This window comes from Crocodylus porosus, unplaced genomic scaffold (assembly GCF_001723895.1).
Source record: "Crocodylus porosus isolate Cpor-Errol unplaced genomic scaffold, CroPor_comp1, whole genome shotgun sequence".
Taxonomy (NCBI): domain Eukaryota; kingdom Metazoa; phylum Chordata; order Crocodylia; family Crocodylidae; genus Crocodylus; species Crocodylus porosus.
In genome coordinates this window covers 6,336,986-6,357,054 of record NW_017728920.1, presented here as the reverse complement: position 1 = coordinate 6,357,054, position 20,069 = coordinate 6,336,986, and the positions used below count along the sequence as shown (strand labels likewise).

Below are 20,069 nucleotides of genomic sequence, written 5' to 3'. Positions count from 1 at the left end.
GAGTGTCTTAATTTAGAAACCTAGGATCTGATTTTCAGAGTTATTGAGCACCCACAAATCCACATGAAGTAGTGGGAACTGCAGGTGCTCAGCTCATCCGAAAATACAGGTCTGGGCATCTAAAGTTGGACATTCTAAGTTAGAGGTCCATGAGATCACAGAATGTTTGCTGGATCGAAGCCTCATGTGACAGTTTTCAATATTTAACTTGGTGGGGGAAGTAGAATTTGAGAGATTTATAAAAGGCAACTACACCTGAGCTAGACATCCAGTCTCAAAGATACTAATTCCCTCATTTATATGATAACTCCAAGTTAATGCAGTTGAATACTATCTGTGGTTGTCTCTGTTGAAAATCATGTCAATTATTATTTTTGCATACCTAAAATTAGGTTCAAGTGCTTAATATTACATACTCAATTTTGACAATTTTGGTCTTTAATCTGTCTCCAAAATGAGAATATCAGTGCCTACCCACATTTAGAAAGTGCTTGGAGATGTATGAATAGAAAGTATTGCTTACAATTAATATATCAAATTCTTTTTCATGGAATTATTAACTCTTTTTCAAGATCTGAAGTATCAAAGGTCCTCATAAAATCCCCTCACTTTCAGACCATATTTTGTGTAGTAATTTATAGATTAAATAGATGGGTTTGCTTATTGTTTGTCAAGAGTGTTGTAGTGGGAATCCTCTGTACACTTTACCTATCTATTTTATTAGACTAACAAAAAAGCACCTGCAAAATGCAGCAACACCTCTAATTCAGCACAGCCCCCAAAGTTCAAGGCTATTTTACCTTATTCCAGCATCCCTGAACTGGCAAGCCATCTTCCCCCTACAATAAAGAAACAAATACAGTTTAGGACACAGGAGATAGAATCAAGAGGGAAGGACAGAAAGGGCTAACTAGTACAGCTGCAACAAACATTTAAAATCAGAATTGGGCTAGGATGAGAGTCTAGAGTGTGTATGTGTGTGTGTAGGGGGAATGTGGCAAATATATACATAATTTCCCTTCTGTCTTGTGTAACCCATATGTCCATCTGAAAGATATGGCCTAGTCTGAACCAGAAATCAGATATTCAGTGGGCAATGGGGTGAGGGCTGATGCATGTCATGCACTTTGAAAATGTGTTTGGCACAGCCATGGAGGAGGATTCATGAAAGCTCCCAGATGTTGGCAGTGGAAGACTTAGCATGACTGTTTTATGGTATTACGTGATTCCATATCATAACATGGAGATGATAAAATACAGTGAAGCAGATCCCAAGCACTGCACCAACCTCTGGATTGAGGAATGGCTAGAAAATATTTTCCTTTTAGTACGCTGTCTCTTAGTGTTAAGGGACTTGCTTTAGCACCAAAGAAGGGAATGATCACATGTACTCATGAACCAAATTTCAGTGAGTGCTGCACTTTTTTAGCTACAAACTTAGGTTTTGGTAAGAAGTCCCTTATGTCAAATCTGCTGAAATGTCAGCAGGCACTTTGTCACATTGCTTATGACTTTTACTCTGAGCAGGGGTGCTAATAGGGGGAATGTGGCAAAGCCACAGCACACAGATGAAGCAATCAGATACAGTCATTAGGATGGCAGCAGCCGGCCATTCACCATTCCTAATGAGATCTGCCAATTTATCTGTGGGCATACATTATCAAGTAAAATTGTTAGAATTATTCTCTTAATAAGAGTCACAGGATTGATGCAGGTAGTCCTTGCCCTTTAGTTCTTTTTGTAGTTGTGCTCTCTGTGGTCTGTGTGAAGGAAAGCAGTGGGAATGAGGCCTTTTCAATACTGCAGTGCTTTCAGTAAAGAGGAATATAATGAGTTTAGCTTGATACTGTTGGCTAGTCCCTTAGCTGTGTGGGTGAAGCCCAGAATCCAGGTGGCTATGTTGAGAACATAGTATAGAAATTACTATGTGCCCAGTTTGTTCAGTTACTCCATTTCTGACAAGTGGCATTGAAATGGGAACACAGGAAACAACAGGTTTCATTCTGCTTTAAAGAATTGTTACTATCACCATATGGACTTCACTATTTAATATTTTTGCAACAGATTTAATGTAAATGGAAAAGGTTGTTTTTTGTGTTAACTTTAATATGTGGCTGATATTTTTTGGTTTCTCATTCATCTACTATTACTTTTTAGAAACTGGCTGCTGCATTGCCCAGTTTAACTAAAAGCTGAGTTATTTTAAATGCTTATTACCAGGTGAAGCTTACAGCACTCCCTTGAGCAAAATGGTATGTTACCTTTCCAATCCTTAGTACAGCCCATGGCCAAATTAGTCCCTGACATAACACAGAGGTGCCTTAGAGCTGCTCTATACTCTGTTAACTTGCTGCATCCAAGAGGCCATTATTTTGGGATTGGATACTGCAATGGAATGTGTGCCAGCTGCTTTCCTTCCTGCCTCTGAAATATCCTTATATCAAGAAGGACCAGAAAGCACAGGAGCAGTTCTCATCCATCTGACAATTTCCCCTATGCTCAAGGACTCTCCAACTTTAATTCACCTTTTTGGCTCTTTGTGGCAATCTGAATACTTGACACAATAGGCATTTTGTCTTAATAGGACCGGCAGGATTATGCCAATTTCCTTTTGAAATTAAGGAGATCCTGTACCAAAAGGTTGCAGGGTCAGGCATCTCTAGATGAGTTTATTTTTATATTTTATTTTATTTTTTTTCATCTTTTGAGTGTTTGACTATTAAAAGGAAACAGACAGGGTGCTCCTTGCCTGGATAACTGGAAGATGAATTTTTGTGCAACATTAATTCTATTCACATCAGCATTATCTAACCTTGAGAATTAGGAAATTGAGGTTAATGAGGAGAAGCTACTGGGAATGAAATAATGAACATGTGAAAAGCCTAACCTAATGAGTGAAGACATTGGTAGTTAGAAAACTCAATCAAATCCTTATAGAGGTAGCCTAATGTTTCTCTCACAGATCAAGCTATTAGGCCAAATGCCCTGATGTAACTCTATTTAGTCAGGGAAATTAGACAAAGGATGAATTGAATGCATTTTCTTTAATCAAATTAATATGTTTTCAGCTCCTGAATTACTGCTTGAGATATCTGCAAAGTTTAATATCTCATTTTAAAACAAAGAAAATAAAGGACTCTCCCCCACAACCCTCCCCCCCCATAAGAAAATGCAATGTTATATTGAAAGATAAACTAGTTAAATGAAATACAGTTTCAAGGGACTTTGATGGACCAAATATCATCATGAATGGTAGAAACATATTACATTCTAAATCCATTTTTCTTAATGTGGTTTCTTAACAACACTTTCCCACACAATATGGGTCTGTGGAAAAAAGTCATGAATCCACTAATGGGGAAGTAGTGATGTTGCCATTGGTACACTGGTGGCGGTGGAAATTAATTTTGTAGTCCACTGAAGGAGGAAAAGGAAAGTTAGGTGTATGAGGGAACAGGAAGCTGGGAAGTTACAGTTTAGAGATCAAAGGAAGAATGTAGTCACATGGAAGTGTTTGTTGCAGGCTAGTTTGCAAAGGAAGGAACTTGTGGAACATAGTTGTTAGTGAATTTTTAGATTAAAAATTTTCAGACTTAAAAAGCTTTAGTTTTGGCCTCCATAAATAGTTGTGCAGATTCTGAAGAACAGTGAGATATGTCAGTACAATGCCAGGCTGAAGTAAGGTATTAACAAGTTTAGGTCAAAAACCATGCTCAGTATCCCAAATTTATGCAGGTGCCTGATTATTATATATAATGTGAGTTTTAATTAATTAAATATTCTAGTGAGTTTCCCAAAACAAAACAATCATGAAAAGACATGCATTATGATGCTGCCTCTGCGAGTAATTTTGACTTGAGAGGAGTAATGCCAAAGAAAGTAGTCAGATAATTTTCCAAAGGCAGTGGTACAGTCTTTATTCCTGGCAGACAAAGTTCTTTGGATAAATGTGATATCTTTTATTAGACCAACTAAATAGTTGGACAAATTGTTCTTTGCAAGCTTTCGGGTACAAGCACCCTTCTTCAGGCAGAGGGAGAGTTTACAGTTGTTTTGTGCTCTCCTGGATGGGACAGAAGCCAGTGTGCAAGAATGCCAGTATGCTCTCCAAGGAGAGCACAAAACAACTGCAAACTCTGCCTCTGCCTGAAGAAGGGTGCTTGTACCCGAAAGCTTGCAAAGAACAATTTGTCCAACTATTTAGTTGGTCTAATAAAAGATATCACATTTATCCAAAGAACCTTGTCTGGTTATATCTTTAGACCAACATGGCTACAACACCCTCAAAACATGGAGGATAGTCTTTATTCATGGACATTTCATACCATTTAGGAATGGGCCATAGAAAGCTGACTTATGCTAGTAGGAGGTGAAATGTATTCAACAGTTCCATTTCTAACCTCTCCGGCCAGCTAGGATGGCACACGTGAGAATATGGTCAGCAACTGTTTGATTAATCAGTATTCAGAACAGTTGTTGCTATTAAAATGTTCGCAATTTTGGCTTTGTAAATAGTTATCAGCATTCAATTATTTATTCTGAAGAGCAAATGGAAGTGCAAGATACAAGGAATACCAAGAGTATCAGTAGTGTTAACTGGTTTCAAAGATAAAATTGTAAATATTTTACAAACATTTTACTGCATATATTTACCCAGATGCAAGATCTGAGTTTGGGGCTTTTTCTCTTTTTTACATGAGGCACAGACAGAAGAGCAGCTCCCCACTGGAACTCATGGTGCTTTGCAGGAAGTTTACTGTTGGGTCCCAGGGGTTGGGGAATCCAGCTGCTGTTTAGAGAGGCTGTGAGCCTGCAGCCACTCTCCCCTAGCAATGCCTGTCCCCATTCCAAACCCCAGTGCTGTTTTCAGAATGGGTATAGGGAAAAGGAGCAGAGGGAACTTGTTCTGGGGGTTCCCCAGTCGGCACTGATGGGTGGGGTGGATGGATTGGAGCCCCCTATGTCAGCAGAGCTCCAGTCCACCTGCCTTACCCTCCAGTACCAGCTGAAAAAAAACCCATACCGAACTCCCTCCACTCTTTTTTCCCCCATCCCATTCTGAAGATAGCACCAGGGCTGGGAGGTCAGCACAGACACAAGTTACTGAAGCCACTCCATTTTGCTGAACCTTCATGAAATGAGAATTCAGATTTTTGTGGGATTGGGCCCTTTTAAGGTGCTTTTCAGCCAAGCACTTCTGTTTGGTTATGACTGTAGAGTGCTGTCAGAGGGCAGATAGAGTGAAAACTGTTACTTCTGCCTGTGCCTACGGTTTTCTAATTGGATTGTTTCTGAAACAGGGAGGTTCAAATGAACTACTTGTGGTTACACCTTTTGTGCAAAGGGCTGCACATGTCTGGCAAGACTTGGTGCCATCATTCTTAGGTAAACCTGGATTTATGACATAGATTAGCTGTGGTAATAAACTCCTGAATAACTTTGTCATATTTTGGTTAACAGAGTATTTAGGAAGGTGAATAAAACTACTAAGGTAGTTATTTTAGCATTTTGTTGTGCAGATTAAGACAAGGGTAACCTTTTCTGAGATTAAGGAAAACATATGTTGAGTATACAGCCACAACAGAGGTCAACAGCAGAGTTTGAACTTGCATTCCCTTAACACAGAACAGAGGAAACTGTTGAGTGACGGTTCTGCATGAAGGTCCTTCAGTTCAAAGAGTTTTCCATCTGAGTCTGAATTTAACTCTTGGCACACTGCAAAATCCCCTTTTTTTTTCCAGACATTAATAGGGTTAATGGGTGAAAGGGGCTGGCAATTAGAAAAGGACTTATATTAAGTTGTGCCAAAAGGGTAGAATGCTGTATTGTTTCTAGGACAGTACAATTAGAAAATCATTTTTGACAATTTGATGGATTGAAATATTGTATTGAGCTATTTCTCATAGGTTGATTTGTGTTATATATGTATCCTTATGATTTGCTTTAAAATATGGAAGGCACCTAAGCAATGTAGGAGGATGTCAGACTTTGCTGGCTAAATATAAATACTTGAAAGTTGAGTTAGTGCAGAATTTAAGCATATCAATTTATCAGATTGAAAGCTGAAGTACTTGAGAGTCACACTTTGAAGTATCAGTCCAGGAGAAACTCTGAAGGAAAACTGAAAGGTTGAGATGAAGCAATTATGAATGAAATTTCAAGCTTTGTTATGGGGAAAGACAGCCATACTGCTGCTTTGTTTCCACCCATACCACAAAGAGATGGTTGTAGCAACCCTGACTCACTGCAAAAGGGTTACGGATCACGTTCTGAAGCAAGCGGGAGTGGAGATAGGAGAGAAATTGGTAAAAAGGGATCTATTGACAGTCCATGCCAGTATTGAAGGAATCAGGAAATAGCATTTAAAAAAGCAGCAAACAGAAACATGCAGGAAAGGGAAGGTAACACCATACCAATGGGCAAGGGGCATCCAGCCCGTCCAGCCCAGGTAACCCCGGCTCACCCTTCTCGCCTTTAAAACCTCGGTGTCCCTGTTCATGAAATCAACCACTATAATTATTTCAGTCAATGCCAGCTACCTCCCTGCTGTGGGAGGAGAGGCCCAGTTCTACACAAGGAGGGCACTCAAGCTGTATACCCAGTGCAGAGACAGTCAGAGACATAAAACACAATATCTAGGCAATCAAAAGTAACAGTTGTCTCTTTGGATCAATATATTTTAAAAGTCAGAAGCTGCCTCTGATTTTGTTAAATAAGGGAGGACTGGGAAGAAGATCTCTCTATTCAGAAATCATTTTCACTTCCCAGCCTCGCTTTGATACAGATTAATTTCTATTACAGATCTTTCTCGGTACATAATCTGTATTTAGCACTGTGGTACACAAGTGGTTTCAACTATAACAAATAGTTTAACTGAGGAAAGAACTGAAAAGACCAATAATTACACTTGACACTCCTAGAGCTTCCTGAAACAGCCAGGCTATATCTTTGTGAACTTGTTATCATATAACATTGTGGCTATTCAAAAGGATTTTAGAAGAGTTTTTTCATTAAGAAGAAGTTGAGGCATTCTCGCTCTTTTTAAATGTAACAGGAGGCTCCTGATGAAATGAGAGGATGTCATGTTGAATGAAGTAGTCATCCTGATCATTTTGTATTTCATATCAATTTGTGTTCCCACTGGGTATCTTAACCTGGGTGTCCTGTGTTGTTATCAAGTGGAGACTTAGATTTTGATCACACCAGCTGGTCACTACCCAGAGGGGAAAAAAGAAGGCATTTTAGATTTCATTACTGCTTAAGGATGATTATGTTAAATATTTCCAAAACGGAATCTGTAACTGGGATCACAACAGGAGTTCCAGGGCTCTACTTTCACAATGAAAGCCCTTTGCTCTCCTTTCTGAGCTTCTGAAAAGAAAGGAACAGGCAACGTTACTCAACAGCCCACTTGCTTACAGAGTTGTCCCTATATATCACTGAAGAAAACAGCTTTGCCGTAGACTACAGTGGAAATAGGACAGGACCTTATCTGAGCAATGTGACTTTTGTGATACCACAGTAGTCATTGTTTAATTTAAGTTTTCCTTCTTTCTTTCCCATTGACAAATCTTAAAACAATACATTTGATAAAACAGCACATACCAATGGACAGGGTGCATCTAATCCAGGCGCTCCTTGGTCTCCCTTATCCCCTTTAGACCCTCTAGAGCCTTTCTTGCCCCTCTCCCCCTGTAAATAATGGTTTAGTCCAAGAAAAAAATACACAAAAGCTTTAGGATCATCCATCTCAAATGAGTGTCAGTGACAGTAAAAGAAAAAAAAAGATAAACAATTAGAAAAATACTGTAAAAGATGAGATACCTTCAGATAGGATGCTTTTACAGGAAACCATTCTATGGGATTGTTGCCATTTTTTTTTTAGAGATATAAGCATTTTAATAGTTATTGACTTCCCAACCTGACAGGCTACTAGGATTGTGACCCCATTTTTTTCATTAAAAGAATTATAACCCCAGTGAATTTATAGTGAGTTTTACACTGAGAAGCTGCTGCAGGTGGGCAAGGATGGGGGTGAGCTCTCACAACTCCACAGCCTGGCTGCTCACACACTGAACAGTCCTTACTCTTCCTCTGGAGCCCAAGTGCATCTTGTCTATGACCTTCTTGGGCTCTAGTCACACAGCAAACAACAGTCTTTCAGCCATTTCCAAGTTTGGATCTCATATGCTAATCGTAGACTTTGGTTTTTTTCTACCTCCCTTTGCCCCCCTCACCTCAGAGTAGTTCTGGTTCATAACAATATAATTTTAAACAATTAACTTCAAGTGCATTCCCTTACATTATTTTTAAGTGCCTGGGTGTTGCATAGCCATGTTAAAATGCTGTATTTTTAACTATAAAATAACTTTTCTTTGTTTAAACCAGCAAAATTGTGTCTGTATTTACTACAGCTTTAATTCGTTCATGGGGCAGGGATTTGGGGGCGGGGGGGGGGGCGGCGCGGTCTTCTCTTTGGATTTACACTGACTTTATACCACTGTTGGATTGACTGTCATTTTCCTTTGTTTATACTGGCTTAAGCAAGAGGAGGCTTGAGCCCAGACAATGAATTCAGGCCTATGCAGATGGCCAACCCAAGGCCTGTGTATAAATGGATCGTAAAGGGGACTTAAATATTCTCATGCTAGCCCTCTCTGGGGAAAATTTCACCTTCATTCTCACTTGAGTCATTGCAAATGTTGAGTTCAAATCAAAGACAGGCTAGGGTTATCTAATTGTTAGAAAACACATATGCAAAATACTTTTGTAATATGTTTAAAAATGAGTGGCTGAATAAAAAAAGAACTTCTCAAAAGTGTTGTGCATAAAACAGAGGTAGACTTGCTGAAGAGGGAATTTTATTTAGGATTTCAATGGTCAGGGTTAGAAGGTACAAATAACACCAGGCAGCAGATGTATATATATATATATTTTTTTTTTAAAAGTGGGATGATGAGTAAAATAAAGTCAAAACTGGCAAGAGAAATGGATGGGAGAGGAGAGGTAATGAGGAGAAATCACCCGGGTTCAAGCACTGGAACAGAGAGGATAATCCAGGAGAAAATATGGTACAGGTTGCAATGGTGGGAAGAGGAAGGACCCAGGAAAAAGGCAAAAAAAGAGGAAGGGATAAAGGGGACAAAGGAGGACCTGTCAAAGCAAGGAACACACATGGACACACATACACAGGAGAAGAAAAAAATACAGATATTAAAAAAAACGCATGAGGCTTTAAAGCTTTACACTTTTTCAGTTGGTTTGCCTGAAAGGCAGTCCTGTTCCAGGATCTGCTTTTCAGCTGTTCCAGAGCACAGCATTTTCAGGCCTGAATTGTCTCTTGAGGCTATTATTACAGCTCCTATAGTGAAGAAATGGCTCTGCTCAGAAGAAAAACTCCAGAGCATAAAAAAGACATTGTTCTGCCTTCTGCAATTGGGAAGATTTTGAAGACAGTCTGAGAACTAATTTTGCCAAATTACAATGATTGGAAAGTGGAGTGGATTTTTCAGAACCTACTCTCAATGCATTAGGTACGGTGGATATACCTTTATCTTACTGGCATTTATGTTACTGGTATTAGATTTTTTTTAAAGGAGCACTGAAAATTAACACATAATCTAGCTGAAAAAGAAGCTATTGCACATGAGGCAGGTGCTTGTAGTTACTTAATTACACTGCTGTCTTCCCAATGTCCTGTTGTAGGAAGTCTCTCTCCGTGGATCAAAAGGATTTTGTATTTAAAAAACTTTTTTCTTGCTACCATTCTTACGTCTTTCAGCAGATCCCTAATAGTTTGGTTATCAGTTATCCTTCCAGATATCCTTCACCACTTTTGCCAAGATTAAAATGACTTAGGAAACCCCACATCATGTAATTTCTACAGCATCTCTCTGATACGCAGGTATGATGGAAAAAGGCATGCTGAAGGTCAGCGATTCTCAACCAGATGCCCCCAAATCCTTTGAAGGGTGACAAAGTATAAGACGATAACCAGGTGTGAGGAGATAAGCACAGGCTCAGACTCATCCCTGGCTGGCTATTCCTCAACCCTCACTGCCTGGCCATTCTGCACAGAGGTAAGCTCTGTAATAAATTAGTTATGAAATGGTGCCTGTCAGTTCACAAAGATTATGTAGGGGTGCATGAGTATAATAAGGCTGAGAACCAGTGCTGTAGATGATGCTCATCCCTGCTCCAAGATGATACACTAGACCATAATTATAGAGACCAAGCAGTGTCATTAAAGAGAGATTACCATGCGTTGGCTTGATTCCAAATTAGATATCATAGAAGCCCCCATATTTCAGAACCTTTAAGATCTCTGCAGTGGTTCCAGTTGAACAACACAGTTTTATAATGGATGCTTTCAAAATTGTAACATTTACTTTAATTTCGAAGCGTTTCTGTATGGAGAGGCCTTTTAATCATCTGTGAACAGGATTGTGGGATAAGGAGAAGCCTTTATCTAAAATGCTAGTTAGTGGTAAAAGATACATTTAAAGGTCAGACCTGAAAAGCTGTGGTATTGCACATTCCCAAACAAGTTTCCTAAGTGTTTTTCTTTCAAAGCATTTGTTGCATTTCAGTCCAATCATTCTTTCCAGGGGCCAATGAAACTCCATGTTTGCAGTCTGTGATAAGAAGCACTTCTTCCTACTCTTTATTTACTTTTATGGGGAGGGAACAATCAAGTCTCATATGCCTAAATTGGTTCCTACTATAACCAACAAAAGCCCTCCTTTAAAATAAATTATCCATATTTAAAACCAACTGAAAAAGTCCAAGGATTCTGTTAAAGTTATTTCTTATTTAGAAACATAATACAATCTTAATAAAATAAACAGCGAGTTAAAAAGCAAAATCAGAAGTGGAATGATTAAAACTGTGGCAACACCCTGGAGTTGCCATGAAGTGAAAGAAATTTGGACTCTCTTTCCTCGTTTAACATGCTGACTGGCTAGTACTTTTCAGAACTCTTAATTTATCCAATTCCAGATCAGAAGAGCACTCCAGATGATAAAGAGGGAGAATGAGCACTCACTAGGTGTTATCCGAAAATACATCCATAAAGCTATTACTTTTGCACATACACCATCACTACTTTAGTCTATTTCAGATTAATGTCCATAAGGTATCAGCATCTTATAAAAAATATGGGTGTGCACAAACTATACTCAGCTGTAAATCTCTTTACTACTGTTATCAAAGGATTCAAATAATATATAAAATAGAAAGCATTTGCGTGAATTCCCATGACACTAATAATATAATAGATTAAAGTAGGGTTTAGAAATGTTTTTATACATTAAAAATACAGCGTGGCATAGTTCTTTCCTTTATCATGTACATAAATTTACATAACTTGGTGCCTTATCTCACTGTTATTACCCTAATTCATCTAAAAGCCTGAATAAGGAGCCCAAGACTTTACAACTGGGTTCTCTAATATATTCATATTTATTTGATCTCCATATTTCCATATTCACCTAAAAAATTCTAAATCTAAGAAACCCTTGAAAGACATTGTGCTGCAGTATAGTAGCTGATATTCTTTTTCACCATCCAGAGTAATTTAAAAGCGATGTGCTAAGAGTTGTACCATCTTCACTAATCTGAGGAGGAGTTCTTAGTTTGCCCCCCTGCCCATCTTACTATATAAGGTATGATTTTCAAAATCCCTCAGTGCTGGCCTAAATCTGTGCCTGTTGAAGTCAATGATAAAATTCCCACTTCAGTGAGAAAGGGTAAGCCAATCAGTACTTTAGAAAATCCCAACTGTATACTTTAAAGTTCAAATAATATCTTTGGCTATAATATATTGCATAAACTGGAGAAATCACACTGTAAAAGACCAATCTGTAAGCAACAGGTTTACCAGGTAGGATTTTTCCTAGTTTTCCCTAGGTAGTTCAAAAGTTAATCATTCCACCACTATGTGAAGACATTAGTAACCAAATGCAATGACTTGTGGTTCAGGACTTACCCGGTTTCCTTTGTCGCCGGGTGAGCCTGGTAAACCCTAAAAAGTATCAAGAAAAAAATGACACTGTTTTAAATCAGTGTCAGCTAAATAGATCCCTTTGTTTACTGAGTCAAAATTATCCTTAGCACAGGAACCAAGGAACCATATGATTCAAAAGGGCACAAATTAAAAATTAGCCAACCAACAAATTTTTTTCATTTATATTTTAAAAATGAAGCAGTCTTGTGACTCATTAAAGTGAAGGTTCTAGTCCATCAATCCCGTATTTTTATGAGTAAAAACCTTATGTAAGTAATGTGGCTGAGAGGCCATTTGTGTGACTGTGGTTCCAAGATGAATCCTCAAGTCCTCTGAATTGTGTTCAAATGGAACACCAAATACTTAGAATGGGAGGTGTTCAATACCAGCACTATAATATAATAGATAAATAATGTAGGCATAGTTTTGGCTTTAGGTCAGTAGTTTCAAGATATATGAAATGTTATATATTTTGTCTTTACCTATTATTCCAATTGTTTTAAATTCTTTGGAAAGTTATAACATCATTAAGAGGGTACTGGGACACAGAGACAAGTCTACTGAATTGAAAGTTTGAATTGGGGTTTCCCTTTGACTGTTGCCTCAACTTGATATAGATGCTACTATGGCAGTAAAAGAACATTTTCTTTTGTTGCCACAGAGTATTCTTCTGCTGGAAGTGATGCCATAACATTAAGGCTTTGCAGATGGCAAAACAACCAAAGATCCCTTACTTACAGGAAGCCCAGCTGGTCCCATTGGTCCTGCATTTCCAGGGTCTCCTTTACTTCCCTTAAAAAGAGACAAAAGAAGAGAATCTTCTATTTGTAGACAATATTGACAGGTTGACATTATTGACAGATGGGTGAACCAACAGTGCTAGAAATAATGTAAAAGATATATTGTGTCCAGGCATCTAAAATACAAATTATTAAAAATAAAAGAAGGACCAACTCAAAGGCTCACATTCACAAAATACAAAAAGCCCCTCACCAGAGAAGTTGTAGTAGCTTTGAAGACATTGGGTGTTGGAGGGGCTGTGAAAGGTTTGGTTTTAAAGCAAACTTACCCTTTCCCCTTTTGGTCCTGCTGGTCCTGGAACTCCAATTGGTCCTGGAGTACCCTGCAATTTTAGAAAACAAAAATCCATAAACCCGTGTCTTTCAACAAATTTCTTCAAATCTGGGAAACAGCATGGCTCCTTGAGGAAAAAGCACAGCTGAGAAGGAGATTCCAGTTAATGTGAGACATCACTTGTATTACTACAGCTTTCAGGGCTGATGAGGATGGGTTTTCAGTAACTGTTAAATACCATTAAAAACACAGGAATAGGTACAATGGATTGGACTGGTACAATATTACAGAGCCTTGCATTATTTTAGGGTGTAGGTATTAAAAATAATATTGACATACACCCCTTTATAAATCAAATGAGTGAAATTTTACTGTTCTCTTTGTACCCCCAACAAAGCTGAAAACTGTAGCAGAATGAAGGCCAGGTAGACATATTTTTAAGCAGTTTTGTCTGTTTGTTTGAGTCAGTTCAGTTGAGCGTAAACTAATTAAGTATTTGCATTACTTTTTGGTAGGCAGCTCACCATGCAGACTGAAAGGTCACCATGCTGCAGAGACTAGTGCAGATGCACACATACATGGATGCAAACAGAAGAGAGAGTACTCATTCATTTCTAAGTCCTCTGTCCACCCTTTCACCGTTTACACTGTTCTACCAGGCCCTAGATTATGCTATAAGAAAAACCCAGTCTCCATGCTCAGCCTTTAGCCCAAGAGCAACCTCCCACTTTCATACAAAATTTTTCAGCTGTGCTGAGGCTTACTGGAGTTTACCCAGTTAGCTAATTAATCAGCCCATTTAGGTCTTTTTTTTTTTTTTGCATTAACACTACAGTGGGTGGGTAACAGCTCTTCTACCCAAGAAAAGTGTTATCCTTCTTAAAGACAAGAAAACTTATTTCTATCTTTTGTGGAGATTCCCATGGTTTACATTAGTATGACCCCAGATCCACTCCTATGAAACAGGGCATCTGAGTGTTCGTTCTGCTTTATAACATCTAGTATTCTCCTTGACACAATTTTACCAGCTAAGGAAAGCAGATATCTCAAATTTGCAAAGAACAAGAGATCTCAGAACACCTTCCTAAACCTTCCTAATGGTACATTTATCTTCTTAACTCCATGATAAATCAAATCCTATTATTCTGGCTTGGTGAAAAACCAGCCAGTCATTCAAGTTCCGATTCCAGCAATTCTTTCCTAGAATTCTAGAAAAACTCATTATCTGACAGTTGGGAGTCCTTTTGGAACCAGTACACATTTTACACTAGTTAATCCCTTTGTCTGAAGGAAAAGGGCATGGACCTTTAACCATGATCCTACAATCCTTACCCCCAAAAGATGACTCATGTCATTAAGGAAGATTATGTGTCTAAGTAAGAATTTGCTGAATCTGGCTGGAGAATTAGTTTATTATGAAACACAGGTAAAAAAAAATCATCCCATAATCCTTCAGAAATATATCATACATATTTTAACTTCCTATATCTTTCTGTTGTTTTAGGGAACTGTCAGAGTGATGTTGTAGCCTCGATGGCCCAGGAATTACGTGAGAGGTAAGGATTTCTTAGGGTGTCATTTTAAGATCATTCAAGACCTTGTTTCCTTAAATATCCATCAGAACTATTTAGAATATCTAATACGCATATTCATAAAAGTAAATATATAACTTCCTGCAAATAAGGAGGTTGCTGTTTATTTTCTGTTTGGCAGGAGTTAAAGAGCAATGAAATTACTTCCTGTTCCACTGAAAAAGGAAAAGCAAAGTGTTTCTGAATAACACCAAATCTGATTATAATTGGAGGACATGTGTCATTCTATGAAGCAATAAAAATGTTATGCCCTTGCATAGCATTTTTTGTCCAGGAGTAAAAAATGATTTGTAAAACTGGAAGAGTGTTATGATTTATTATTTATATTCCAGTTTTGCAGGCTGGGAAACTTAGGGACAAAGAGGTTAAGTGATTTACCCAGACATAACAGTAAGTTAGTGATAGGGCTGGGGGCAGAACATACAACTCTTGATTCTCAGACTCCCGCCCAAACACTAGACACCACTATATCCCAGATGAATGGAATCAGTACTAAAAAAAATTCCACCCCAGGTTTCTAGGACTTGGTGAAGGCATTTATGCTTGCTGAAAGGATGCATCTCTTTCTGTTGGCGGGGTGCATGTCAGATAATTGGAAGAGGGTTCCTGCAACCCACTGCAATGCAATCCTAAATGGTAGATATGAAAACAGTGAACAACAAAGCCTTCTGCTCACAGGACAAAACACAAGGTGTTATTAGGCCCAAGACAAATCTGGGGAGTCATTGTTGCAGAGGGCTATAAGCAAAGCTACCACGGGGAAAGACACAACGGAGACATTTCACAATATGAGGACAGAAGTACATAGTACAACAGATTCCTGCATAGGCTTCATTTAATATAATTATGGCAATAATGTACCCATATTTACAAACTATTTGAAAGGATGAGATTAAAGCCAAATTTCCTGATCCCAGATGGACAGACAATATTGAGACTGACAAGAATGTGATTTTTCATTTGTCAGTAGGTGTGTCTTAATTTATCAGTTTGACTTATTCTTTCCTGGTTCAGAGAAAAGAAAGTTAGTCATATCGTAAACAAGGCTATGGGGAGGACAGACGAGATGAATCATAGCATCAGAGAAGAGGAATGGAGGGTAATGGAGAAATGGAACTCACCGGTGGTCCAGGCCTGCCGTCTAAACCTGAGGCACCCTGAACAGATGGGGAAGGGTTAACAAAAAAGGCAGGAAGGAAAAGGGGTGAGGGAAGGAAAAGGAAAGGGGGAGGGAAGAGGTGAGTGAAGTGACTTGAGACAAACATATGCTTGCAATAAACAAGAACTCAGACCTCAAGGACAGGTGATGGTACTTACAAGGAAACCAACAAAAACATAGAGACATTGAATGTAAGTACTGTTGACTGGTGACTTTAAGATCCCCTTGAAAATACATTATTCCCTCTCATGCTGTACCAAAGTATGGCCTGATAGTTAACAAAAGTGAATGAACTTGTTCTGTGCTTTTCTAGGCAACAGAGAAAGCAGTGTAATGCAGGTGCTATAGACCCTTCTAACAGCAGTACCAAGCTGGCACTGTTGGGACAGACAGTGCATCGTCATGGATTAATTCTGAAATGAGTTCCACCATGTGGTAGTAGAATGCGGTCTAGATGCCTACAATTTACAGACTATCTGCCACAGGTGCTGGAGCCAGCCCCAATTCTGTGAGCTTCCAGGTGGAAATATGGGGATTCGTTAATAAAGAACATAGTTCCTTATTAGTCAACTGGCTTTAGTCGAACTGCCAAGCATTAAACATTTGTAAGAGAAATGGGCTTGATACCTAGAAAAAAGAGGAGCTGTAGCTTTGAAAGCCAAATAATTTCAAACAGGCTGAAACACAGAGTCAAAACAAATGCCAAGGATTTGTAGCAAGGATACTTGGGACTACCTCTTCAGAGAGGGACAACTGCCTTAGGAGAATCCTTCACAGCACTCCCACTATTAGGAGTTGTCAGATTAATTCTCTGTGCATCATGTGAACATACTCCTGTGTCATTGGTTCACATATTCACAGCAACTTCCTCAGCTTTAGTTTAGTTTAGTCACAAACAAGAGTGAAAAAAATTATTTAGCATTTATGATTAAGTTGTTTGAGAAGGCAAATTAGATATTCAAAGGGTTCTTGCTTTCCACCGTTGTTAAAACTCCCCTGAGAAGCACCTTGTTTTTACTTTTATTGCCACTGAGAACTGTGGGTGGCTGGGACAAAAAGGAAACGTATGAATCACCTATTTGTGTGAAGGGCTTCCCCTCCCACTCTCATGTGTTGTGTCCGTTTTTGAAGTCACTTATTACATCACTGCTTTAAACATGATTTTTCAACACAGTAATAAACAAAGACATGCACATTTCCAGACAAAACTGGACAAGGGGTCTGGGTGATAAAGGCCAACAAAAATAGCAACATCACACAGATATGGAAAATGCCCTCTTTGCAGTATTGTTTCCAGGCAGAAAGGTTCAATAAAAGTGAATTTGGTGCTTTCACCTGAGTGCTTTTTGTTAATAAGCAAAAATTTCAGGGCCTTTCCTTTCAAACCTGATTGGATTTGATATAAAGCTACTCTGATTCTAAACTGCAAGGATTTTCACTAGAGCTTCTTTGATAGCATATATGTGAGTTGCACAGTAACACTGATTTAATCACAACTATATTAACAAGTTTACACTTGCTACATATAAAAGTGAAAAGTGACATTTTAGTCAGGCATTTTCTGCTTCTGGGAGGCCTTCAGGTTTTATGATAGAAATGATAGGGATAGGTGAACTTCAATGGACAAAATAAGAACCACACTAACACATGAACCAAAACATTTTTTCAGGTTACAAATTGCTCAGCAGGCTGTTTGTCTTTCACTTTAGCATATCTCCAAACTTTAAGGCAGGGATGTCAAACTCACTTGGGGCCCCAACCTGGACCCAGACTGTGGGGCTCCTGCTGGGCTGGATCTAACCTAGGGCACATGGGCTGCCTTAGTGGCCATTGCAACAGTAGTGTGGGGTCTAGTGGGGGCAGTGGAGGATCCAGCAGCAGCAAGCCCAGTGCAGGGTCTCACAGAGGCTGGAGCACAGATCTCAGTATGGGTGGGGTTGGCAGGAGCACAGGGTTCAGTAGTGGTGAGCCAAGCTCATTGCCAATCTCTGTGCCCAACAGCACCAAAGGGTCCAACATATGGTGCCCTCCAATGGGCTGGATAGAGAGGTTCTGTGGGCCAAATCCAGCCGATAGGCCATATGATTAACATCTCTGGCTTAAGGTTACAGCCAGGACTGACAGAGAAGTGCCAAAAATTGATTTTGTCTCATTTCCAACCCAATTAGAAGAAAGAACAATACAGGGGACCCTTTTCTAAAGAGTCCTCTAGTTTAACAGGCCCAAAAGAGAAGATTCTGCAGCTTCAGGTGCCTATCTTAATTCCCTAAAACCCTGGAGGCTTGCTTACCACTAAAATGCAAAAACCATAGCAATTTATAGGCTATCTTTTGCTCCCTAAATCTCACTTTACAAAGTCAAATTCTTATTTGAAACTTATTTATTGATTTTTTTTTTTATGACTGGACTAAGTATAGTTTGCCAAGTTTTCTCTGCTTCCTAGATACTTACGGGTAATCCCAGTGGACCTCGGTCTCCTTTTTCACCCTGGACACCCTTCTCTCCTTTCATTCCATCAATCCCTGCTTCCCCCTGAAGAAGGATGGATCAGAAAATAAACCCACCGTAGTACCACTTCTAAAACAAACATTCCTCCAGTTCAAAGGCATGGTAGTGGCAGAGATGATAACAGAGGCAAAGATAGCTTGATTGTCTCCTCCTACTGAAGAAAAGCAGTGTAGCTCAACTGACCCCAGTGAGATCCCTTCTGATTTACAAACAAGGGAAGAATTAGCCCCAGTGACTGAACACTAACATCATTTGTGAAGAACAGAGCATAACAAGTGTTAAGATACTAGTGAAGCAGTAGCAATAACCAAGGCAGGTAGGAGTTAAGTATAGGTAACAGAGCTCACTGGAAATTTTCTGATGGAAAAAGTTACCAAATTCCAGAATATTAGAACTAGGGGGCACCCACTGAAAAAGCAGGAGACAGATTAATGACTAGCAAGTAAAAAAACTGCTTTTTTACTCAGCGCAAAGTTAACTTGTGTAACTCATTAACACAGGAAGTTTACACAGGCTAATGTTTGTAAAGCCAGGTTCAAAAAGAGACTAGACCAATGAATAGATGACAGATGCATTAATAACTATTAAAGAACAGTAATCCAATGGTGATGGCTGCCAGGGAGAATAATGAAAAGGGGATAGATCACACTAGGTATATATTGTTCAGTGCTCTCCCTCTAAAGCATCTACTCTTGCTATTGTCAGAGCCTGAGTGAGATGGACAGTTGGTCTAACTTAGTATTGCACCGCTTATGTTTGTATGTTCCTGATACAGTATAGGTTAATATAGTATAGCAGAGGATAGTAGAGTATAATATAATAAAACATTTCATTTTGACAAAACAAAACATTTCAATCCAAAGGGTTCTTTTGTATTTGATGGTTTTTGTTTTTAAAAAATTCAGTTATTAGGAAATGTGGAAATTTTGTTTTTATGCTATCCTGGATTAGAAGAAATGTCAGCACTGTATAAAAGTATGCACCCTGCACAACTATATTTGCCACTTCTCCCTTTATTATGAAGCATACTCCTATTTATTTATTTTTGAAAACACATGTATCATTGCTTACTGTGCTTCAAAACATTCCACTTAGCTCCAGCGTATGTACCTGGAACAGACTTCTCTACCATAAGCATGTGCTTCCAAAGAACAGTCAGCTATCTTTCAGGGCATTACAAAGATGCCATAGGACTTCATAAAGATGGAATATAGCCTTCCACATCCAAAGAAACATTTGGACTTGTTTCTTATGGGACCATGCCTATGCAGAGTAGAGTGGGTACAGTACTTCCCCACTCTGGGAGTGCATACCCAGGGGTCAAAAAGTACCCTGGGGAAAAAAAGCAAGGCAAGGCATGATCCAGGACTATGCCCTGAGGCAACCACAGGCCTGGTCCTCCACAGTGACTCTCTGATAGCCAGCCAGGGGCTCTCTATGACTGGCTCTTGGCCTGGTGCTGAAGCACGCTGCCTGCCTGTGCAGGGCAGGCAGTGGTGCAAGCTGCAATTACCTGGACCTGGCTTCATGCCAGGTAAGTAGGGGGTTGGGGGGCTGGAGGAGGGTGGGGGCCAGGGGGGGCCACCCGGCTCCAGCCCCCATTCATTCACCTCACCCTCATTCATTCTCCCAACTCCCTGTTTGTTCCCCCTGCTCACTCTCACACCTGGCCCCAGCCTCCCCACAATCACCAGCAGTAACAGCAGAGGTCAGGGCCACTCAGGGCTTCATG

The 20,069-nt window shown here is 39.4% G+C and overlaps 1 protein-coding gene across 4 annotated transcripts in view; it reads right to left on the bottom strand.

The window, feature by feature from the left end:
• COL13A1 (collagen type XIII alpha 1 chain) overlaps positions 1-20,069 on the bottom strand; it is a 185,096-nt gene that overhangs the window by 3,017 nt on the left and 162,010 nt on the right. For all 4 annotated transcript variants that reach the window (XM_019538523.1, XM_019538524.1, XM_019538525.1 and 1 more), the window contains 7 exons: positions 18,281-18,361; positions 15,792-15,827; positions 13,074-13,127; positions 12,743-12,796; positions 11,987-12,022; positions 7,606-7,692; positions 801-839 (listed from right to left, as the gene is read on the bottom strand). In XM_019538523.1, coding sequence (XP_019394068.1) covers positions 801-839; positions 7,606-7,692; positions 11,987-12,022; positions 12,743-12,796; positions 13,074-13,127; positions 15,792-15,827; positions 18,281-18,361 — 387 coding nt within the window. The remainder of the gene's footprint in view (positions 1-800; positions 840-7,605; positions 7,693-11,986; positions 12,023-12,742; positions 12,797-13,073; positions 13,128-15,791; positions 15,828-18,280; positions 18,362-20,069) is intronic.